General features: G+C 35.5%; 2 protein-coding genes across 6 annotated transcripts in view; one reads left to right on the top strand and one right to left on the bottom strand.

Annotated features, from left to right (window-relative positions):
* Positions 1–255: 255 nt before the first annotated feature.
* On the top strand, positions 256–4,436 carry LOC108364916 (transmembrane protein 94-like protein l(2)k05819). The gene is made up of 5 exons (XM_017618803.1): positions 256–1,298; positions 1,335–2,624; positions 3,605–3,728; positions 3,801–4,050; positions 4,122–4,436. The coding sequence occupies exons 1-5, from the start codon at positions 345–347 to the stop codon at positions 4,192–4,194; spliced, it is 2,691 nt and encodes an 896-aa protein (XP_017474292.1). The 5' UTR covers positions 256–344; the 3' UTR covers positions 4,195–4,436.
* A 2,521-nt stretch (positions 4,437–6,957) lies between these two features.
* The window catches only part of AMPdeam (AMP deaminase), a 42,218-nt gene continuing 23,376 nt past the window's right edge, over positions 6,958–25,799 (bottom strand). For 3 of the 5 annotated variants that reach the window (XM_017618801.1, XM_017618800.1, XM_017618798.1), the window contains 11 exons: positions 17,971–18,290; positions 17,292–17,330; positions 12,787–12,902; positions 12,608–12,702; positions 12,415–12,540; positions 10,088–10,418; positions 9,407–9,570; positions 9,033–9,323; positions 8,650–8,944; positions 8,482–8,592; positions 7,220–7,977 (listed from right to left, as the gene is read on the bottom strand). In XM_017618801.1, coding sequence (XP_017474290.1) covers positions 7,813–7,977; positions 8,482–8,592; positions 8,650–8,944; positions 9,033–9,323; positions 9,407–9,570; positions 10,088–10,418; positions 12,415–12,540; positions 12,608–12,702; positions 12,787–12,902; positions 17,292–17,330; positions 17,971–18,290 — 2,053 coding nt within the window. In that variant the 3' untranslated portion in view covers positions 7,220–7,812. Of the gene's footprint in view, positions 7,978–8,481; positions 8,593–8,649; positions 8,945–9,032; positions 9,324–9,406; positions 9,571–10,087; positions 10,419–12,414; positions 12,541–12,607; positions 12,703–12,786; positions 12,903–17,291; positions 17,331–17,970; positions 18,291–25,799 lie in introns of all 5 variants that reach the window. The other 2 variants (XR_001847841.1, XM_017618802.1) reach the window with 2 other exon arrangements.

Genomic DNA, 25,799 nt, shown 5'->3' with positions numbered 1-25,799 from the left:
ACATGCAAAGCAAATAAATTACTAAAATCAGTTAATAACATAAAACTTTAAACTTATGCAATTTCGAATTCACATGCAGACGTTGCCTCTGCGAATTGGCCAAACAAATCGGTTTTACCGATCATGCCACAGATCGTTTTGCACTCGAAGGCCAACTGGCTTCCTATAGACACTTGGTAAGTAGCAAATTGTCTATTTATGAAGTACTCGTATAAATTAACTTTTTAACTCTGTTTCGTCCCTTGCAGCAACCGGAGGTGGTTCGTCGTGACATTCGTTTTGCGCGCCAACTTCAACTCTCATCCAAAGTGAAGGTACCCTTTCCGCATTCCTTATCGGTGGTGATGCGCGAAACCCCCGGTGGCTATTTATCGCTCTTCACCCAGGGAACCGCCGACATTATAATGGATTTCTGCGATGATTTCTGGGATGGCAAAGACTTGCGTCCGCTGTCGCCGCAAGACCGCAAAAAGGCGCTCGATTTCTATCAACGCAGTGCGCTCACCGCCTACTGCACGGCCTTCTCATATCGCCCACTTCGCCATGGCATAAATGGCGCGCTAAGCGGCGCAAAACATACTGGCGGTCCAATTGCCTATCTGGAGTTGCCTCCCGAATCAAAGATACGTATGCGGCATGTAGATCGCGCACACTGTGACTTCGAAAGTGGACATAGCCATGTGAAGTTAAGCCATAGCATCAGCACCGATTCGCTGCTGTTCTCTGAAAGCAAAGACGACGACATTAATGATGTGGATGGTTGCTTTGAGATGCAGTGCCATCAGGTGTTCATCGGTATGGTGACTATGCAGTACCAAGCGCAGACAGATATAGTGCAATTGGTAGAGCGCTTGGAACGCGCTTGCATACGTTTCGTACACTTCAGCAAGGAAAATGAGTTGCGTTCGCGTGTGTTTTCGGAGAAAATGGGTCTGGAATCGGGTTGGAATTGTCATATATCGCTATTGAATGAGGCAGACGACAAGGCGTCGACGAATACTGGCGCGGCCGCAAACAGCAGCGCTGAGAAGGCTAACACTAGTGGTACGTCAGCGGCTGGGCAAACGCCCACGCGATCTGGTAACAAAGAAGCGCATGTTACTATTGCGAATAATATCAACAACATTGTCGAGTCCGCTCATGATCACTCAACAGCCATAAGCATCATCAAAAACAAGAACAACACTGCCACAAGCACCAATTCGACCACCACTGCCATCAGTAGTAGTAAACCTTCATTGCCTCATAAAGTTGAAAACATAACTCAGTGCAATAGCATGCACCACAACACCACCATCATCAACAACCAAAACAACAACAAAAATAGTAGTAGTATTAGTAGCACGCATCACAATCATCAAATGCACCTAAATACATCGAATATTGCAGGAGGTACAACCGGCGCTGACAATGATGCCGATGACGAAGGCAGCGATTTGCATCGCCTACTGCCGCCCGCCAATCTCGAGTCTTCCAAAGCGCTTAGTTCATCAGCGCCTGGCGCAATCTCTAATCCGGGCGACTACAGTGCGGTACAGCTTAGTTCATCGCCGCCGTCGCGTCGCAGCAGCGCCAGCTGTGGGGACGGTAACGGAAAAGTGGAATCTTTACACCTGGTTGGAGACGGCGACGAAGGTAATGCTATAAAAGCTGCAGCTGAAGCTGATGCCGAGGAGCAGCGCCAGTCAGAGGACTCTGCAATGGATGAGAACTGCCGCTCTATGAGCATCATTACGGAAAGCACGGAACAGAGCGCACCTGTGCACTTTGATATGTCGAATCGTGCGAAACTGCCGCGCGGTATCGAAAATATACGGCCGCATTTAGAGCAAGTGGATAACGTGCCGCTACAAGTATCGCTTTTCACCGACTGTTCACCTGAAGCGACGCGTCAAATGCTTGACATCATGCAATCGTATGGCGAAATTGTCGTCTGTCTCGGCTCTTCGGCCAGCAACTCAAACGCAAAGATCTTCTTGCAGGCCGACTGCAGCATTGCGGTTGAACCGCTGTACCCACAAGTTTGCCAAGATATTCCCGCATACACGGAGGGAAACCTAACTAACAACAAATTGCGTTTGTTACGCTTGAAAAAAGACCTCAATGGCGAAGAGAAGTATGGCAGTCATGAGCCTTACACCACCGAAGAGCTGCTCGAGAGCGGCTTCTATGGCAATGACGAGCCGCAAATGCGTCCAATGCAATCCACGGGTAATACTGTGTCGCCTGTTTATCTAAGCAGACTACTCAACTCCTTGCCATGTTCCATATCGGTGTGCCGCGATGAACCTTTGTCACTGGTAGCCATTATCGAGCTATCGCGTCGTTTCTCTTCAGGACTCTGGAATTGCATACAGTACTGGGCTTGCTGTGCTGGTGCGCTTTCGGTGATTAACATTTTGAGTGCTTGCCTTTCCTTGCCGCCGCTGCTGACGCCACTCATGGTTATCTATTTGATGAGTATACCGGTGCCGTTAATAGCTCTCGCTCTAGCGCACATCGATGTCGACCCAAAGATTATGAATCGTGCAACGGGCAAGAAGCAAACTGAATATGACACACGCGTATTTGGTTTTGTGGTTTGGTGTTACGGCTGCAAGTTCATTGCGCCCATTTTGGTGCTGGTGAGTATGTTTAATAGACTAGCATAAGCTTACGTTTGGATTTTTTTATAAAATCGGATGTTATCTACTAGATACTCTGCTAAAATATGTACATACATATATGTAGATAAAATATTCAAAAGAAATACGGATATTACGCGTCCCAAAGCGGAGCATTATCGATAAATCGATGGCCCCGAGATACTTTATCTTAACTGGTCGATAACCCTCAAACTTTCTTATCCTGAATGCCGTGCGAAAGACTGTCTTAATTCGATGAACTATCTTGACTTTGTATTAACTAAGCGCTCTCAGACAAACTATCCTAACTGAGACGCGCTTATTAGTTGTGTATAAGCTCCATAGCTTAACCACTTTACATACGACCCAAAAAAGGTGAGTTAGTACAGAGTTAGAATAGTTCATCAAGTTGAGAAAGTCTATCGAATGGCATTCAAGATAGGAAAATTTGACCGTTATCGACCTGTTGAGATAACTGAGTTCGAGGCCATCGAAATGTATCCAAAGGAGTACCGGTGAATACTATACCACTAAACATATTACACAAAACTGTCTATGAAAGTATCGCCAAGATGCCAATGAATATATTAAAGCCTATATCCGAGAATATTGTATATATAATATATTATGTGTGTCGAGAAATAAATAGGTAGCAATATCGATATTCATATCGAAAATTATATCGGCAAATAAATCGATAGGATGCGATTAATATGTTTATGTATAAGTAAAGCAAAAAATACCATGTCGATAACGAACTTTAGCGAATATAACCGTTGTCGATGAAAATGTCGTTAACGAATAATGCGTGCGAATATAATATTGCGCCGAAGCTTTGATCGTAAATATTAAAAAAGTATGAAGTTTAAATACTTTTTAACTCCTAAGGCCAATCGTGTAAACTTACTACTAAACATAGATAATGTACGTATACCTGCTACCCACCATTAACCTTTCCTCCTGCTTTCATTCCACAACAGATTTTAGCCTATTGTACATTTATGGCACATCCCATCGAACTCATGGACATTGACGAAGAGAAATTTCATATAAATTTGCATATCGCGCGCATTTTCTCATTTCTTGGCATTTTAGTACATTTTGGTAAGCATCCAAAATTTGTAAAGTAACTATTTAAGTTATGTAAATATAATTGAAAGCATTTTCAAATTTCAGTGATGATTTCTGCCAGCTTCGTGCATCGGGATCACTCGCTGTGGCAGCGCAATCCCTTCCGCAATAGCATTTGGTTCTTCACCTGCAGCTGCACACTACTTCTGCATGTAGTTGTTTGTGCAGTGCAGATTTTCCTGCACGACACCTACTTCAAAGAGGCATGTGGCATGTGGCCGGCAATAGTTTTTCTCTACTGTGGAAGTTTGATAAGTCTGACTATCACAGAAATATGCAAGTGGCAGGAAATTAAGTGAGTTTCTCAAAAATTTATTTTTAAAATCGATATTTTTTGTAATGAATTCACGATTGCTTTCGTCACAGGGTAAACACGCGTTATCAGCGGCGTGCGAGACTAGACTTTGGCACCAAGTTGGGCATGAATTCACCTTTTTAAAAAGCGACTGAACAAAAGCGATGAGTATTCAACAATCTAAAGAGACTAATTTCGACATCAAAGAAATAAAAAACAAAACGATGCAAGGATGATGCATTAAAAAGACCATAAACTATTATTATAAAAACTACTTAAAGAACACATTAAAAAAACAAAAAGATAAGCAATTCAAGACGTAGTGCCAAGGCTGCGGCTAAACTAAATAATAACGAAATTATGGAATCACAAAATAAATAAAAAAATCAAACTTATTTGTACTTATGTGTCGTTTTTGAAATGCGAATGCGCCGCTGACACTATTTAATATTAAAGCCTTTCATCAAGTTCGCTAACGATGAGCAATATGCATTTACATCCATATGCCAACGAAAAAAAATAATAGCAGTGACCAACTTTGGTTTTTTTTTTTATATGTTTGAAATGATTTATATACATACATACAGTCAACCAATCTTGGCAAACTTTTTATAAAAATATGGTTAATTCTACATCAAAACCCCCAAAAATCAGAGTTCCAGGCCTGGTGGAAAATTAAAGAAAATTCTGTAAATTTTTCATAAAATATTGCACATTTTAATTACATTCTTTAGAACAAAAAATTGAGTATTCACTTTTTTTGCCCATTTAATTTTAGTATAATAAAGTGCAAGTTAGAGGTAGCTAGGAAGGTGTTGCTCATTTTCTCTGTATAAAATTGTTGTTATATGGGAAAAAAATGTGCGACATGCCTTAGAAAAAAATTTGCCAAAAACCAGTGGTAAGTCCTAGCTACTTCAAAGTTGCACTTTATTGCACTAAAATTGAATTTTCTAAAGAAGTGCACACTCAGTAATAAATAATGTAATTAAAAAGTTCAATGTTTTAAAGAAAATTTGCAGACTGCCGTTTGTAAAAGTCGATAATACCGACATATTATGTTCTATTTCAATCGCACTTAAGAAGAAAATAAAAGTTAGTGGCAGCTGCAGCACTAGCTCCAAATGCAAATAATTTTCCTAAATATAAGTGCACACATACATACATATGTTTGTATGTACAGTAAATATTTCCTTAAACATTTTCTATTAGCAGCGCATTCGCATTTAAGCGCATATAAAACTCAATAGCATCTAAGTTTTTAGTTGTTAGTGTGTGCATTTTTTAACTTACATACATATGTACACTTTCCTTTGCTAATGAACTACATATGTTTATGTTCACATTTTTGTAACGTATTGTACATACACACATATACCATTTAACAAAGAGTTATTTATGAATTTATCGCTTTAATACTTATGTAGTACTAACTCAGACATTTGTGAAACTTTCAATGTTTTATGTATTCAAACTTGCGAAAGCAAGAAAAGTAAAATGCAAAAAAAAAATAAATGAATTTTTTTTATCAATTGTTTTTTTTTTGTGCGGTTAATTCGATTTCACCATTTTTATTTCCGAACTTTCATATTCGAAAAAGTGGAGTGCACGTTTAAAAAGTGTTAAATTTTTTTATAAAAGTATTGTTTATTTTATTATCAAAATATACAAACTTTAGAAAAATGCAAACAATTTTTAACTTTTTAATCCGAATCTTTATACAATTTTTTGGTATGCAGTTACATGGTTCATGTAGTAAAAAAAGTGCAAGTTTTAAGCGGCTAAAAATCGCGTTGAATTTTAATAATTTTTCTTTGCTGAAGGCGTTTTTGGTTTTTTCATATAACAAGTGCAATTTTCAAAAAAAGTGCCGTTGGTGTAAACTTTTTTTTTTAATTGTTTTGCACATTTTATTCCACAAGAAATTCTTCTTTATATGGAAAAAAGTGCAAAGAGCTACAGCAAAAAATATAGTCAAATTAAAAGCGATTTTTTAGCAGAAAATTGTTTGGAAAATTAAAAAAAAATCAGATTGAAAAGTTCAAAGTTTTGATGAAAATTTGTTAATTTTTTCGAGTTTGTAAAAAATTTAAAAGTTTGATTTATATAGTTTTGGTTAAAGCACGAGCAATAGTTTTATAAAAAATAACAAAATAAAAAAAATAACTTGAAAAACTTTGTAAATATTTAAAATAAAATATCACCATGCACTTAGTTTTGATCGTCAGCGTATGTAGAACTGCTGATAGAGCAGATTATCTCGTCCATTTCTTAACAGAATTTTTTTTTATTATACGTGCATTTATTTGTTGGATCTGCTTATTTAACATCTATTAAGCCTAACAAGTTTAAAAATCTTACGTCTAATTTACAATAATATAGTTCAAACCATGTGGTTTGAATGATTTCTTTTAATCAAAAAAGCAGAAACGCGAGTGAATTTGAGTCAAGTGCGCATTGTATTCAAATTGGCAAGGGTTGAAATTCCCTCGGAAGTGAATTGCAGAACACAATACAATACAATAATATTTAATTTTATTTCTTATAACCGTTATGGTCTCTGGTATACAGTGCTGCAAAAGTAACTCGAATTGTGAGGAATTTAGTTACAAATAATATATTGAAGTCAGCGCTTGTTGCTCCAAAATTTGTTGAAAACAGTTTTTCTAAAAAAAAATTTCACCTGGTCACCGCAGCAGTCGCCAAACATTTTGCTGCTCGATTTTTCACCAGGCGCTCAGAAGCAGGAAGCAAGCGCCCGCCGCAAATTCCAGCACGAAATCGTTGCCTGAATTTAGGCTACATCACCACAGTGGCTACAAAAGTACTGCGAAACAAGTTTGGGAGGCAGTGTACTAGTAGAGTCAGATGGCACAGTAGCGGCAATTTAAAAACAACAACAGCTGATTTATTTTGTCACTTTTTTATTTATTTATTTATTTATTTACCATTTAACATTTTTTTTATATAATTTTCTGTTTGAAATGGTTGTTACAGGTTTTAATGAACATATCTTGCTTTTGCAATATATTTTAACAAGCCGCAGAAAAAACCTTGCACAAAAGGTACATAAAATTGTAGAGCGTAAATACAACAAATATTAACAGTTACTCGTTTGAAATAAGCTACATGCGCGTTATAAATACCAATACATATATTTTTTCTTTTATCATCTTGTTGGCAAATAAGAAAACTACAAATTCTCCAAGCATGTGCAATGTTCCGAGTTTATATGTGAGGATATACTTGCATCGGTTTCGCTGTCTAGTTCAGCTTCATCTTTGGCTACATTTAAATTTCGCGCTGAAACTGATTTTATAATTGTTATTTTTCTTTATAATAATAGGTACATATAAAATGNACGTGTAACTATATATTTACTTATTAACATGCATAGATATATATATGTATGTATGTATGTACATATACTGTGTGCATCTCAAAATATATCTTCTAGAGGCGCTTTACCTGCGAGATGCATTCATAAACATATATGCACATACAAGTAGAAACAACTGTATGTATGTGATTTTTAGTAGCTGTTGTGGTAGTCGTAATAGTAGTAGTAGAAATAATTTAGTAAGTAATTTTAGTTGTAACTGTAGTAGAAAAAATCCTTTAAGAAGGTTGCATAAATTCATGAGAAGATGACGACTGCAACGCCATAGCACCACAGTGGTGGTTTATACTTCTGGATGCTCAGTTGTGTGACGCAGTGTGGTTGTTATCGCAACAGTGCTGCGATAGTTGGAGCAACGTGAATTACTCACTTTTGGGAATCTCGTGCACCTTGAATATGTTCGACAACTCGTCCAGCAGTGTTTCACTTCGATAGGAAACACGGATATCGGGCACATTCGTGCGCGTAATGTCATTACCAGCAACACCTTCACGGGTATAATTGGGACCGAGCCAATGTTGTTTGACCTGAGAAGATAAGATGGTGATAAAATTAGTTTAAGATGAAAATCTAAAACAACAACAAAATATGAGCATGTTGTGACATGTTTTAATGAATAAGCGAAGTACTCCTGTAAAGTATTTTAGTACGATTTTCAAATTGATTAAGAATCTACAGCAGTTTTCACGAAAATAGCAGCGCGACGTATTCACATACTTTGATAATTTAATTTCCTTTTATTTAATTTGAATAATTTCTGTTATAAAAATATAATTTATTCTATGACAAAAAGCGTACAATCGTCCAATACTCGGAAACAAAAAGTGAAAAGTGAACCGGTTAGGGGAAAATGAAACTAATGATAAGGCGAAGTGTTAAATTTCACACTTTCTAAAAAATGTATAACAATTCAAGAAATTCAGGACTTTTGAGTATGCCGATTTAAGTTTAAAGTTGAAACATATCTACGGTATATATATTATACTCTTTTCCTATCCTTTCAATGGACTTAATTTTTGTAACACACATACCTTATGCGGGAAGCCACTCATGATTACACTATTGCGAGCCAATTCGCACATATCACATGAGCTAAGCTTCCACACTTGTGCCGCAATGCTGTACTCCTCCATTAGCGGTTCCTAAAAGAAAGTAAAACAAATTAATAATTAAATATATTTCTTCTCAAATCGTCTTACCTTTGTGAAGTGAAATTGTAATGGATCATCAGTCGATAGTGAGACAATTAAGCCACGTGCTAAATATTCTGGCAGCGGATTGCGATGATAGTTGAGAAAAAGTGAATTGTTGGAAAGTGGAGACATGGCAATACCAATCTGAGACAAATAATACAGATACTGCAGTACAGGCACTTTTCGCAACAGCAGACCGTGAGATATATTCTCAGCCATTAGGTAACCGCAAACTAAATGCTGCACAGGACCAGCCTCGCCGCAATGCGGACGTAAAACAAATGTGTTCATGCCACGCGCTCTAGACGAAAAAAATAAATACATATGTAAGTGGAATTGTTAATAAAAAATTATAAGCTAAAAGCTTGAAACAATAAAGACCCACTCACTTTCTGTACTGATTCAATACCGTCATATTTGCATACATATAATAAATATAATAAGCATATGGCGGATTTTCCTCTTCGCTCCACGCTTCTGGTGTTAGTATATCCACATCGATAATTGGATTCTCTGGTTTTGATTCATCGTCTACCGAATCGAAGCCGATGACATACTTGAGGAATCGATGCAATTCGGGATGCTCATTAGGACGGCTGGTAGCCTCGAATAGAGGCAGAAAGATATTATCCAGGATATTTTGGAATGAATTCATCAAATTGTTGGATTTGAATATATCACTAAAAAGAGGGGTAAAATACGATTATGTTATTTGAAATCAATTCATTTTTATATAAATAAATTTATAATTTTATGTGCTTACTAAAGACGTGGAATCTGTATCAGCCAGCGTACATTTGTCGAATGCACATTGTAATCGATGGCCCATTTGGCTAATTTTTTCCACTCATCCGGCGATTTACCGTAAATGGAAAGACGCAATTCTGCATTTTGGTATTTCGATTCCTCTAAATCATAGGCAACTTCCTAATTAAATTATAAGGCAAAAATATATTGAAAATATATTTTGAATGTTTTATGTGCACACATTAGGGTGGTCCAAAGAAAGTAAAATTGGAAATTTAATGCTCTCACATGTGTATTTTATATCGGGGGAAATTTTTTCGTAGAAAATGGTATGGAGCCATTGAAAATCAATATTTTACAATCGGCAAACTTTCGATATTAAAAAATTGTTAAACAATTGGATATTATTTTTTGATGGCTTTTGAAGAGAACACAGTTTGCGGATTGAAAAATATTGATTTTCAAATAGCTTTTCCCCCTTGTAAAATATGTACATGGGGAAACTTTGAGCGCTTTGAGGTACCTCTAAATAATTTTTTATAAAAAAAAAAAACGTGGATATATTTTTTCGATATAGAACAATCCTAGGGGGTCAGAGCATTAAAATTCCTACTTTACAAACATATATACATATTTATAAACATTTCAGTTTTCGAAAAAGATATTTAACTTGTATGTTTCCTGTGTCTACCCTTACCTTAATAATTTGCGCAAAATATTTGCCATTCGAATAGTTATCCGTCTTTAGGAAGACCTCACGTAAACGCGACTCACCGATCGGATTGTATTTGGAATTGAATTTGTCAAAGCGATGGAATGTGTTCCGATCTGCATGCACGTCCAACATATCTACGGTAAGATCATAGGTAGTTAGGTTCATCGATTGGAAAACATCTCTCAGTGACATTTGTTGACCTTTGGTAACTGTCACAATTTCATCGGAATTATTTTTTAGTGTCTTCTTAATAAAACGTAATAGATGTTTTTGATTCATGCAAGAGGCCGCGTGTATGTGAGTGTCCACTTTTCTAAAGGTGAGAAGAAGAAAAAGAATTAGTTGAAAGTACCATAAAATGCATGGGACCATATTTAAATAAAGAACTTTGGTTAGAATTTTTTTTTTCGAAAAATGGTTTGGACAACATATATGTGGCAGGGAAAGTTCGAACATAAGTTTTCGAAAAAAAACGACTTTGAAGTTAATAAGTGAATTTGCGACTGTGAATTTTCATGACCACGTTACACCAATATAACAGTTAATAACTAGACAGTTTGAGAGGTAATCTTCGAAAACTTTGTCCTCACAAAAACGGCAGCTTTTGAGACAAATAAAAGGAGAAACTATTGACAATACCCAAGACAATTGTCCGGCTGGTTCTGAGATACGTTGCGTCGGTTTGTTCATCAGAGATTAGTTAGACCGGAAGAAGGCTTAGACTGCCACAAAATCACACTCCGAAAAGCCGGACAATTCGTTATGATGATGCCTGAACATCAATTACAAACTTATGCCCTTACGCTCATTGTAAAGCAACATAATTGTATGTTAAGTAAACAATTTCTGTCGCTTTGTTGCGACACAAATCATCCGATCTGCTACAATTTTGAAGCTGCTACCCGGAAGACAATTTAGGTCGGCGTTCATAAGGAATGCCGTCCTATAAGGCTTACCGAACAAGTGCTGAAAGAAGAGCTTCCGTGCAGGTATTATAACGGGTGATTTTTTTGAGGTTAGGATTTTCATGCATTAGTATTTGACAGATCACGTGGGATTTCAGACATGGTGTCAAAGAGAAAGATGCTCAGTATGCTTTGACATTTCATCATGAATAGACTTACTAACGAGCAACGCTTGCAAATCATTGAATTTTATTACCAAAATCAGTGTTCGGTTCGCTTTACGTCCGATTTATGGTCTACATAATCGACCAAGTGAGCAAACAATTAATGCGATTGTGACCAAGTTTCGCACTCAGTTTACTTTATTGGACATTAAACCAACCACACGAATGCGTACAGTGCGTACAGAAGAGAATATTGCGTCTGTTTCTGAGAGTGTTGCTGAAGACCGTGAAATGTCGATTCGTCGCCGTTCGCAGCAATTGGGTTCGCGAAACACATTTCGAACCGAACACTGATTTTGGTAATAAAATTCAATGATTTGCAAGCGTTGCTCGTTAGTAAGTCTATTCATGATGAAATGTCAAAGCATACTGAGCATCTTTCTCTTTGACACCATGTCTGAAATCCCACGTGATCTGTCAAATACTAATGCATGAAAATCCTAACCTCAAAAAAATCACCCGTTATAAGGGCTTTTCCGATTTAAATATTTGATAGGAACTTTATATAAATACATTAAAGAAGTATGATATTTCTGAATTAAAGAAGGAGCTTTAGAACAACTACTCCAAAGAGCCTTCTGAAGTACATATGTATATACCTTCTGGAAGCCCTTCTATGATAAGCCAAAGCAGACCTCCCTTTAATGTGTCCCTCTCCATATACAAAAAAAATAGAAGGAAATACAGAATGGGAGTCCTCTAGACTCTCAGTAAGGCCTTTTTGCAGGGCTTTTAGCTCCTGAAGTTATTTGATGGGCATATTCTACCTTACTAACATAATCGTTAATGGGTAGCACGTTCTTGGTTGGGACACTGAATCTATCTGAGATATGTAATAAGCTAAACTGCATACATGCATATCGTAAACCTAACATTTTAATTTCTTTGAGTGGTGATTAAAAAGTTTATAGAAATTGTAGTTTTCTAGTTGCGAATCTCTTTTAAATGTTGTGCTTTATTGAAGATTCTAAATTTAATGTTTTAGTACCAATTTTTTTTGATTCTGAGAGGTATTTAGTGACTTTCGTACAAAAACTGGATTTTAAATGAATATTGGCATTGGGATATACTACTATAACCAAATCAGGTGTTGAAAGAAACATATTTAGTTGGCGACACTAAACTCAATGGATGCTAGACAGCGTGTGGACAGCGTTTATAAAAAAAAAATCTTACTTACCTGATGTTGTAGAAATCGCGATGTGGCACCGCTTTCTGTGAGGCTAACTCACGCAGCTCATTCAAGAGAACGTGTAATTGGAATTTCGACGAGAGATAGCAAAGACGGCGATAACAAAATGATTTCCTATGTAAAAAAAAGAAGAAAGGATAAAATAATAGCAAAGCCATAACAATTGGTTTAGCCAACTTACAGTGGACCATCGACGATCATGTTGCACATAACTTGCATATCGTTCACAAATTCTTTGAGATTTGGATATTCACACTTAACTACTTGCGTGCATTCCTGTTAAAGTAGGGGATAATCAGAAAAGCAAAACAATTAAAACAACAAATTAGTATACATAGTTTACCAATATGGCGCACTTACCTTATCCTTGTAGACGTGGAAGACACCATTAATACTTTTGATAGCATATTCGTTATCAGGTGGAAACTCCAAGTCCCATGGGTCGGACGTGTCAGTTGGCGGATGTATGGGATGGTCTACATACGATTACCCGAGTGTGCGCCGTTTGATGGAGTCGAGTGTCGGATGTCGGGTGTGGGGTGCCAAATGACGATTTACATGAAGATGGTGCCGGTGGGGCGTGGCGTGTCCCAGTTGTATAGTTGTGTTTGGGTGTGTAGTTGTGTATTCCATATTCGAAATTGCATTTGCATATTTTTTGTTGTTGTTGATATTTGTTTTTTTCAATTCATTACGTGTTGTCGTTATTATAATTACAACAAATTGCATTCGATGCATAGCGTTGCGTTTCAAAAATAGTTTTACGCATACGCATGCACATATCGATGTAGTGTACGTCATAAGTGTAAAAGTGTCGCATAAAAATAAAGAAAAGAGGAAAAAACCAAACCGAAATGTTTATTTGTTGCACTACCAATCAGTGTTATCTAGTATATAATTGCACATGTATGTATGTCAATTATTGTGTATGTATGTATTTATTCTATAGGCATATTATACTGTATCTACACGTATACATACATACGTATGTATGTATATTCGCTAATACTAAACGCTAAGTTGATTAAGCGCATCACAGAGGTGAACACAAAGAAAATAGGCACACAAAAAACACAGTTACAAAAAACAAAGGTTTCAAATTCAATTGAATAGCGTGAGTGGGCGGCTTAGAAATACAAAAACACACTCGGCAAAAAAAAAACGAAATATAAACAAGTTAAATGCAGCACAACCGACCAACGCTGCTCGTAAAGGTCACGGCTATGGGCACACAATATTCAAGGATATTTAACTGCCGGCTCTTTGTAAATATGTATAGCATTTATGAATGCTTGTATGAAAAAAGATTTTAACTTGTAACTGCAATTGTACATGGTTGTGCACAAAAACAAAAGAGTGCACTTGCATACGACTACATACATACAGTATCGGTCATATCTATAGCACGCCATTTCAAAGTGATGTTGTGTGCCACTTATATTTATTTATTAATTTTTAAGAATTTTCAATTCAAATATAGTTCACTCTCAGACAAAGCCCATATAAACGCAAGTTTAACAATTTGTATAAAACTACAAAAAAGAGCAACAAATTTTCACCTAAATTTCAAGGTTTTTTCTCCGAAGTGTTGGAATTTTTTTGAGTGCGCTGTTTTATAGCCCATTAAATTTTAATCTAATAACGTGCAAGTTTCAAGAGGCTAAAAGTTACCGTTGATTTTTTGGATTTTTTTTTTTGCCAAAGGTGTTGCGGATTTCTTCCATATACATACAAATAAATCGAGTTTATCCATTTTATGGAAGCCAATGCGACAAGAAATCTTAAAAATGAACGATAATCCGCAGCCACTTGAAATTTGCACATTATCAGACTAAAATTGAAGGGGCTAAAAAACTGTATACTCAAAAAAATTCTAACACCTCCGAGAAAAAAGTTTGAAATTTAGGTGAAAATTTGTTGCACTTTTGTTTGTCTGAGAATGCACTATATTTTAATTGAAAATTCTTAAAAATAAATAACTAAACATAAGTGGCACACACTATCACTCTGAAATGGCGTGCTATAGATATGATCGATACTGTATATGTTATAAGGCATAGGCGACTTAAGCGTTAGCAAATTTTTCTATGTATTATGGTGGTCCTTAAAAATCAAATTAAGGATTTTTTTAGGTTTCACCCCCTCAATCGATAATACCGCGACCAAAGATATCACATATAAATGTTGGTCCCCTTGGCGACACGCCTCAACCGTCTCTAATCGGGACCAAAATTTAAATGTGATAGGCTTAGGAATTCTTAGGAAAACAAAGTTGGCCGTACACCCCTGAGTCTAACTGCCATATCCAAACAAAAGCGTTGAGGGAAGCGTTTTCTGTCGCCTAGCGTTAACACGCAAAGTGTCGTACATAAGCAAAAGCGGTAACGCTTCGTCAAATGTTCAAATAACAGCAAAAACGAGCATAGGTTTGAGTGTGCAAAATACGAAAATGACAGTTTCGTCGTTTAGGCGCAAACAACTTCACTTCTTAACGCCCTGTCAAAATCGGATATTCCGACTGCTCAACGTCGTCGCCGCGGTATATCGGCATGCTTCGTACAAATTGTATGGGCATGAAAAATTTTTGACAGCTAGACAACGCCGACGCTTTTATTCAGGTATGCCTGTGCGGTATATTTGCAAAGTACTTTGGAAAAATTAATTTTTTTTTTTGGCTTTTTACGGTGACACCTAAATTAGGCAATAAAATAGTTTGTTCAAATAGTTCTACTGGGATAATTAAATTACTTTCTTAGCAAAAGTTTTTCGAAATTGTCTGGCAAAAATACTTCATCGGTGTCCCTAAAATAGCGCGTCAAGCGCCAATTTGGGTAGGTATTAGGTACCAAATAAGCTACAAAAAAAAAATCTATCAAATAAATTTTCCAACGAAATTCCTTTTTCATTTTCCTTAGTGCTAGTTACTGCCTATTACTATCGTTAAATTCGAATTTCGGACTTCCTTTTTCTATTTAGGATATTAAATTAGAAATTTAATTTAAAATGAATTAATTTTTAGATTTTTATGAAAATTGATACAAATTTCTAAAATGCCATCAAGAAAAATAGATCCCGAGATATCTAAACAAAAATAGCTAAATTATTGGAAGGAGAAAAAGTTAAATTTCGCAGGCCCGTGTAATTGATTACTTCAGAATGTGGTATTAGTAGATCACCTGATTTGATTTTTTTTTATTTATTTTTTTCCAAATAATTTGGTCTCTAAAAAGTGTAAAAGGTTGTCTATTATTTTTCACAAAAACTCCAAATTTCCAAAATATATTTTCATGGGAAACCTTTTTTCACAAAAAGAAGCGATTGAAGACCAACTTTGAAACCGTTCGCTCAGCTGAGTAGCACAAACGGTAATTAATGGACCTTGCTAAGAATGGATCAATTACTTTGTTCCAGTGGTCCAGGACATAGTAAGAAATAGTATTAAATTACAGGAAGTCGTTACCGTACACAAGAATTTTTCTCACTGGGGACACTTTTGAGAGAGTAAGAGAGCAACTCTTCTCGGTCCGAAGTTATAGGATCTTACACGAGGTTTTTCTTCCTGCAAGTTCATGAAAAGTGTCAAACGATAGGCCGGGTTGCATTTGTAAATAAAAACAGAAGGCGCTGAAAGCAAAAAAACCTTACATTTGTTAAAAATGGAAGTAAACAACGAAATATTTGAATAATGTGTAACGCAATAATGCTACTACCTGTTTCATATGCCTTGGTGCTTGTAAAGCATTGTTGGTGTAAGTATTATAAATAGATTTCTTCTTTTCAAAGTTGACTCACAATTTAGCTAGTTTCAGAATATGCGCATATGGATATTAAAAATCTCCTGAGTATGTACTACATATAAATGAGGACAGCTTCATAAACATATCTTTTACATAAGCTTAAATCATTTAAGGTGCCATTATTCCCCTCCCACTTAGGCACCTCGAAAATATAGGCTTTCAACCTTTCAACAGATTATTTGGAAGCCAAAAACCCTTAACCATGAAATGTTGTTTTGATTTGAGGAAATAAAAACAAGATATTAGGTGTCAGGTTGTGGGTGTACGTCAACGATGATCAAATCTCTGTCTTGCATTATTAGTTCCAATAGAACGTCTGAGTTTGGACGGCATTCACAGATTTTGCCGATTTTCAAAATGTCAGATTGAACCAGACAACACCTACTAGTCGCAGAATATATGTAGCTGCCCTCGCATATAGACATACAAAGGGATGAGTCATAAGGCTGTTGATTTATTTAGCCGACAGATTGATAATATATGAGATACAAATGGTAGCTCCTCTACATGATTTCTTATTAAATCAACAGCTGCATGTAACCTTGTTAAACCCCGATACATATAGTATGTACATGTGTATAATTTGATGCGTAAAATGGCGAACGAAATATAGTCTGGATTTAAACACAAAGCAGAACAAAGAACTTAAAGAATTTCAAAAAGCGGAAAAAATTTTGCGTGCAAATTAATGGAATCACTCAAACGGAAAATAAATAGAGGCAAAGGAAATGTAAAAAATAAAATTTAAAAAAATAAATAAATAAATTGTCATAATAAATTTGTAATCAGGAAAACATAGGCAAAGCCAAAAGATAAACACGGCAATAAATTGCAGATCAATCACATTCCAACATACATACATAAATATTGAAAAGTCTTAGGAACATTTCCGATTTCTAGATGATTTACATTCACATAAGTGTATAAGCAAGTAACTCATTGTCTTAACTGTGCAATAAAATTTTGAAATTGAAACAAAGAATAGCAAATCACATAAAAAAAACCAAAAATAAAATACAGAACTCATTCGCCCGCTGCAGTGGTGAAATGCAAAAACGAACGAATTACCTGTCTGCGAACTGGGGAGGCTGATCTTGCGTATTATAGCTATAAAAAGAATAATGTTGGAAATAAAATATTTATATTTGTCCAAAATAAAATCATAAAAGATAACAAAAAAAAAAACAAATAAATAAAACGAAAAGTGTGTGACTAAAACTAGCACTAAAAACAATTTTGAAAAAAAACGTAATTTATTTTTGGAAAATTCAACTTTAGAGCAAATAGTTATGAATACAAAAAAGAATGGAAAAAAGTTTGCAGTGCGATAGGCAAGAAGAAAAACGACACGACAAAGCGACGTTTGCGTTTGTACTAAATATATGTATATTAAGTGTATAACTGTTATTTGGAGGAACTTAGATTGTTAAAAATCCTACAACTTTGCTTTGTACATATTTACAATAAAAGATTATAAACAATAAGTACATGTAATAAGTATTAAAATTACACCAATCGAATTATTGCTAAAATAAACCAAATAAGACGTGTACATATCTATGTACATAGTATGTATTTATGTAGTATTTATAAAGTAATCAAAATTGAAAACTTGCTACTAAAGTCTACATTAGAACAAAAATATCGAAATTCGATAACCCTCTACAAATTATTAGAGAACTGTGTGTAGCCTATGAGTAAGTACTCTTCTAATAGCAAAACAAAAGCCGTAACAGATCAAACTTACCAGCAATGGTCTTTCGATTCTCGTGCTCAATCGTACCGAAACGATTACGTTCGTGTACGGTTTTCAGAAAACGGCGAGTTGTTGTCGGGAATGATTGACCAGAATGTAACATATAGCGCTCGCGTAATTCCAACGCTTGTATTAGTAGGGTGGAGGCGCGTTCTAAATCCTCCAATGGCACACCGCTAGTATCCTCACCAGAAATGGAGACACGCTGAAAATTGGGCAAATCGTGCTCCTCTGCATCGACGGTCTCCATTGTCGCTAAACTCTCATCACTGGTCAATGATGTATATTTTTCCGCTACATTAGCGGGTCGGCTAGAAAACCGAAAAAAAAAAAAAAAATGGAAATGATCAAGAAAATTATTAAAAAATTTAGTTAAAGCTCGTCGGCTTAATAGCTACAGTTGTTTATGTGTTTATGACATTTTTTTTAAACATTGAACTTTTGAAATACATTCTAATTGGGTTGTTGGTGTTTCTGACTGGGTAGGAGTATGATGGAACGATTTTTCGTCATACCTTGTCAAATTTTAATTGTACTTTTTGAGCTTGTAAGCTGAAGAAAGCAGTACCAGCTGACTGAAACCATGATTCAATAATTAAAGGTTTACTCACTAGTGACATTAGAGTTTGGAACCTTCCTTACAAAAGCTTAGCGTACACACACACGAACCCACACACAGTGCCTTGCTAAGGGAGACGATTTTGTCAAGAGGGAGCGAGAAAACTGTTTTCTGAGCAAACCTTTTATTATTGAACCATGGACTGAAACCATATATTAATTACACCAGCATACAAAAAAAATGGTGTGTGCTTTTAACCAGACCCTATTTCGACCCTCTGAATCCGAATCTCAGGTCCGTTTGATATCGAAATTTCGGAGGTGTACCTGCCATTTTTTTCACAATTTTCGCAATTAGCTCGAAATTTAGGAGTTGTACGAGTCATTCAGTCGATCCAGATACTTGTGGAGAGGTGGGTATGGTTAAAAGCACAGCCGGCGTTATCGTGATTACTCCAGAAACGGGATTCTGAAAATTATTATCGCTAATTCTGATCGCCAAAAATATTTAAAAGAATAGCAGGCGCGCCTAACAACATGTACTATCTAGTTATATGTCCGTCATATTACCAGATTTCGCTGATTGTAATTGTTACTTTTTCAAGTTTTATACTTTTAGGCTACACTGCTTTTCATTTGTAGAATTTCGGCGATGAAAGTTTTGCGTAGAAATTGTCAGCATCCCAATCTTGGATGGAAACCCGATGTATGTCAGAGATCGGTTAAGAATCCAAAGTACTTGTACTAGAATCCTAAGTTTTATAGGAAAATTGAATCTCTTTTATTATATTTGAACCATATTAACGCTATGACACTAATAGTTCGCAATGCTCAACTTTGTCAATAAAATGTTTGTAATGTAATGTGAATTGGACAGCCCGATCCGGTTTGCAGTTAATTTAAACATCACACTCTTATAAATTATAATTTTTAATTGCATTATTAAAAAAAAAAAAATGCTTCTTACCTGTAGTACAACTCGAATGTCTTAAACTTATAGGTATCACAGGCGAATGACATTCTCAACGTTGAGACACGTCTTTTTATCACTTTGTTTGACTATTACAATAAGGCACTTTCGGGTATCACAAGCATGAATAGAACTTAAAAACTTTGTTTGCCACCACCAAAGGACTAAGAACTACTAAATTTACCAACTCCAGAATTAAATGGTTCAGAGTAGCTCAAACAAATTTTGGTTTTAGTTATATACATAATTGACCTTTTCGATGCGATAAAAATGTTATGATGGATTGCGTTATTATTGTTGTTATTCGGCTTTTAAAGTTATGACAAAGAAAACATAATACGAATAGGAATGAGTCAATGGCACGGGCCATTCGACACACGCACCTCCACAACGCAGACGGCTTTTGCAACAGATATTTACGTAATTGTTGGCAATCATCCAATTCCTCTTGCGAACTAAGTCTCAACTGATGGATGATAATATAAATATGTATGTATATGCAAAACAAATTGACATTAAAGGAGTTCGCAAGAAAGAAAGGTGTTAACCTGCGCACACTTTAAATGCCATTAATTGAATTACTAAATTTCGTGTGACACGAAAACGGAGTCGTCGTCTTCAATGCATATTAATTGAAATAAATTGAAAATAACTTTAATGCCGATTTCGTTTCTATCGGAAAATGGAACCTTTTCTTTGTCTTCTACGCATAAACACTGAGAAGTTATGCATTGATATCAACGTGCGACAGTAAATTTTTTTGAGTTAGTCATAAATATTGCGAAGTCCTTTTAAAAAAATCCTGACGTCAAAAAAAAGCTAAAAAGGTAGTTTATTACTAGTCCCATAGTTTTGCAAGTATGCTGATTCTTTTGTGTTTTGAAATTGTTAGATTTTTGTCGCACGGTGTAGTAGCCAAGAGATCTGACATTAAAAAAATTAGGTACAGCTTAAAATGCATTACTAGAATCGAAACGGTAATAGCCCGAGGCACACCCTTTTAATTTGTTTTTTTTTTTTACTATAATGGGCGAGTAACGTATTTATTATTTATAGATCCTTCTTTCTCATAGGTATTACTCAAAGAAATTTTTCTTGCTCTCATGACCTCATATGTAAGTTTTAAAAAATCTTTTATCTTTTTATGCTGAATGGGACAATCGATTACCATACTTATTTTTGCATTGCCCTTACTGAGTTTTGCAATAGAATGCAAATTAATAGGTACAATACTTTTCTTCAGGAATGAAGTTAAGGATTTTACTTTTAGGGATCGGAGAGTCTTTGTTTTAGGGCCTTTGTCATCATGTCTGATTAACCCTAATTCCCAATTAAAATTTGTTGGCGACCGGCGCAATATTGTCTGCATGTTTAACAGGGGATTAGTGTTAACTGAACATTGAACAATCGGCCCTTAGTCTTATTCTGAAGAATAATCTTTAAAAGGGCAAAAAAAACATATAATAAGAGGAGTAAAGAAAGGAGCACGGAACGTCTATCGCTTCAAAATATCTGAAATAAGGACTCCTGAAGGTCTTATTTTTTTCTGATTCTGCCGACTGTAAGGATAGGAGAGGGCATAAAGGTGAACTTGAGTTCCACACATTTTTGTCAATTTGGCCTTAAGAAGTTCGCAAAAATTGTATTTAAAATCTCTGGTTGAGCTCACGGTTGAATGACTTTCTGGGGTAAATATTGTTTCAGCCGTCATCGTTTGAAAAAAGAAAAAAAAAAACAGGAAATATAACCGAAACAAAAAGGCAACACGGAAATGATATAAGGTGCACTGAGAGGTCAGCACTATATGATTGCGGTGACACTGCACTTAAAACAAGAAAAAAAGTTGGTCTTATGCCACCACCAAATAGGTAAAGGACTTTTGCCGAAATGTAAAAAAAGGTAATCAATAAATGCACAAATATGAGAGTCAAGAGTGGAATTTCGGAAGCTTTTTTTAGTTTCGATTACTACACATCATAGCTGAGAAGATATAATGGTGCTATAAGGCGTGATGCCACTTTATGGAAAAACTAACGCCAAAATTTAAATCCCGAAGTTGTAGTCTTCGCTGGCGAAAAACTTTATCTTTTATGACTTCAACGGATTTAATAATTACTTTTGAGATGACGATCTTTTTATAGCGGTTTGAGGAGACTAATTGAGCGCTCATATTATCGGACCGAGTCCATAAATCTTTTAAAAAGCCTCTCGGACAGTGTTCTGAACAAGTTTTTTCCAAGACGTTTTTCAAGTTAATTTTTTTGTTTTGTTATTTTTCAACAAAAACATTGAACAAGCTTTGGCCAAAACCATAAAAAAGCTTCAAATCTAATACAAAATTTATTGAAATTCCACTAATTTTCACGAAAATTTCGAATTTTTTAATCTGGATCTTTACAACAGTTTTGGGTATGCATTTGTAAAGATCCACATTAGAAAGCTCGAAGTTTTGATAAAAAATAGTTGGATTTTCATAAATTTTGTACAAGGTTTGAATCTTTGATTCAAATGGTTTTGACTAAAGCTTGGACAATATTTTTGTAGAAAAATAACAAACAAACAAAATTAAATTGAAAACATTGATTATTTAAAGAAAATCAACACCTGAATTGTTTGAGTCACTGCGGGCGGGATGTACCTACATCATATATCGCTCAAACTCGAAATAAACGGTTTTAAAGTTGTGAATTTACATATACGGGCATAGTAAAAATTAATACATATTTCGTTCTAGTGAAAATACTGGTAATCGATACAGCTATGAAATTTTTACACAACGCAGAAGAAGAGGTATTTAGCTGTAATTTCTGCATACTTAATTAAATTTTTGTATTTTGAAGCAAATGAGCGATATGGTCATGCATATTCCTAACATGCTCCAAAAAATATAAAAACTGAGTTTCTCGACTGTCAAACTTGCATTCTAAATTACATTTTTAAGTATTAAGAAAAACACGAGCCGCGTTACTCTGACATCGACCGATATTTACTGACATTCGTATGCCGCAGCGATGGTGTTGGTACCTTTAACGGTGGGCACGTCTTTGGTACGCGTTACCGTTGTGAAAACTAATGAACCTGGTTCACAATTGTCGCAACAACGACGAGACGAACACCGCGTTCCAAGTCATTTGAATGCAAAAATCGTACTAAAATAAAATAAAACTAATCTGCGGGTTGTACGCGGCTAACAAACAGTACCAGGTTATAGACAAGCTAGATAGCTAAATACATACATACAAATGTACCTGTACAAATACGTTAATTCATTACCACACACCAATGTATGTATGTACACACGCGTATTCGGAAGAATAGGCATTGCAACTGTTCAGGTGTATATTTCCGAGGTACCTACATAAGTCCGTAAAAGCTGTCAAACACCAAAACACTAAACACTGATGGATGGTTGTGGATGGTGTCAATGATGATATGTCGCGTAATCCCACCAGTTAGTTTATGTAAATACATGCTATGATGTGAGTAGAATAGCGTCATAACACCACGAAAGTGAGAAATTCTGACAAATTTTGAATCCACAAAACGCACTGATGTGCACATACACACACCGGCTACCGCCTCCCTTATACAACGCTCACATATGACAGCACTGGCTGACAGCATTATATGATACTTATGACATACTCGTATCTATGGTGGGTGGGTGAATGCCACCACACAGCAGAGAGACTAAAACTGTAAAATGACAGTTGCTTGAAGGCATTTACGGAAAAGCCGGTCAGAATGTCCAAAAGTTAGCAATTGTGTGTAGGCAAAAAAAAACGTGAAACGTGCTATAATTGGCCTATATGTATTACGAAATGAAATTGGAAACTTGAGCAGGGATTCTTATTTACTTGACTAAGCATGTGACCAGCACAGATGTGATTCGATGGCTGTGCCTTGCCATTAGCAATATCAGGCAGTAGAAAGTCTTTTTTTTCTTCTATAACATCTCGAAATCATACCACAAATTCGGCCAAAAGTTCGGTTAAACGCCTTTCAAAACAAGAGAAAAAAACAAGAGTTTTCTTGTGAGAATTGGAATGTTACGAAGGCTCTGTAATTTTAACAACAACAACAACAACAGAACCTTTAATACTGAACTAAACTCCTTCACCTAGAGAAAGATGGGTACCCTGGGTTCAAGAGAGAAAGGTGGGTCCCCTGTCGTTCATGGGCTAGTTTCCGTTTTTGCCAGCTCATCTGCTGGGAGGTTTACGAATATTTCACTATGTCGGGAACCCATACCACGTTGATGGTGAACAGATAGATAGATTAATAAATAACACTAGTTTACAAGAAATCGTTTCTTAGGTAAAATTTTCTCCTGAATATGAGACAATTTTTTTAAGGAATACTTCTAACATAGCCTTTCATTTATTAAAATTTAAATTGGAAAATCTTTAAAAATTTTAGCCGTATTTAGACTATCGAAAATGTGTAAAATGAAGAGTATTGAGTTTAATTCGTCAATCCAGTATTGCGATTTCTGAGGAAATTTCTTTTTTTTTGTGTGTGTATGCTTAATACTGTCAGTAGTGAACTATTTACTATTTGGAGGGGAGACCTCAATTAAGATAGGAAACAAAAGGCGGTTTACAACTTTGTTTCTGCAAAGGCTGCTCTTTTTAATTTTTCGGCAGACAAATTAGAAAATTCAGACCGGTAAGGTTTTCAATTGAAATTAATATAATTTAACAATATTAAAAAAAAATCGCCACCGTATAAATTTATAACTAAGAGACATTTTTTTCTTTAATACAAAAATTTTGAAAAAAACTGCATTGAAACTTTCAAGAAAACCAAAAATTAAAGTGTCCTTTAGACCCATCGGGCGTCAGGGGTTAAGATTTTGAAGTGGTCCTGAGCGTACGACAACTGCTACGAGTCAGTTCTATAACTCCGCCCATCACTATTAGACACTACATGCTAAGGGCCGGTTGTTCAATGCCTGGTTATCACTACTTCCCCGTTAGGGCCAACTCTGGTTAACACAAATCCCCAGTTAAACATTGTTGCCGACGTTACCGACACAGTGTTTTGCGGTAGACCATGGATCTGGATTCGAAACGTTTTCCCATTCGTTTCTCTCTATAAATCTAGTTCGTTATCTATAATTCTAATGCGTTGCAGATCGCCTGAAGCCTACCATTTACGTAGATAGAAAAAAGATTTAGCACGTTGCAGGGGCTGAGGGCAAGTTTGTCGTGATTAGAATGAGGGAAACCCGCTCCTATAGAGAAAAATTAACCTTTGGAAATACCTACAAGGCCAATAAAACATATGTCGAAATAAATCATATTGCACTAATTAAACGAATTTATCAAACATTTTTTTTTTAATTTTCCCTTTGCTTAATAAATAAACGACATTTGACAGTTTGATCCTATAAACATTTCAACACTTTGGCATCTATTCAAAATAATCATATGACGGGAACTAAGTGCAACCTATCCAAAAAAATTAAGTATCTAATAAGTATATTTGCATGTCTTTGTGTATGTGAGTGTCTATCAATTAGTTGAACAAATTATCGCATAAATTAGGAAATCTTGGCCATATTGCAAACCTATTTATTGAATAAATTTCACACAATTTGACAACTAACATCGCCACTCATTTATTTACGATTGCAAATGTGGATGTGGTGTGCAAGTATGTATGTCGAGAAAATGAAATACTGATTTCAATCCATATTATGTATTTGCAACATATAATTAACGTTTGCACAGCAGATATATATATGTATGTATGTATGTATGTATATGTGTATGAACAACTACTTGTAATCATCTACCCAAACCTTGAAAAAACTATGAATTCTACACCACTGAGTCGGTTTCATTGATTTAATTTACCTCAATTTTACAAGTACATATCGCACTGAGCTAACCCAAAATTCAGATCGGAAAATATAACTTCTTATGGATCGCACAGATTCAACGCAATTAATACAAAAATATGCATAACAGTCATTTTTTACTTAGTTTATCTAACAAAAACAACATAAATCCAAATTTAAAACTTTAATAAAAAATTATAAAAATTCAACAAATTTTCACCAAAAGTTAAAGATTTATTTTTTGTAATATTTAGTCAAATTATTGATATAAAGTAGCCCATAAAATTTTAGTATAATAAAACTCAAGTTTTAAGGCAGTTTTTTTTTTTGTTTACATATCAGTAAAATTTGATTTTTTTCCATTAAGGGAAATTTTGGTGCATACATTGCATGAAAGAAAATGCGTGGCATCGTCAACAAAAAATGCCAAAAATCAACGGTGCTTTG

The sequence above is a fragment of the Rhagoletis zephyria genome, unplaced genomic scaffold, assembly GCF_001687245.7.
Source record: "Rhagoletis zephyria isolate East Lansing unplaced genomic scaffold, Rhagoletis_zephyria_1.1 Rzeph_scaffold_01709, whole genome shotgun sequence".
NCBI classification, from domain to species: Eukaryota; Metazoa; Arthropoda; class Insecta; order Diptera; family Tephritidae; genus Rhagoletis; species Rhagoletis zephyria.
This window is presented reverse-complemented; position numbering and strand designations above follow the sequence as displayed.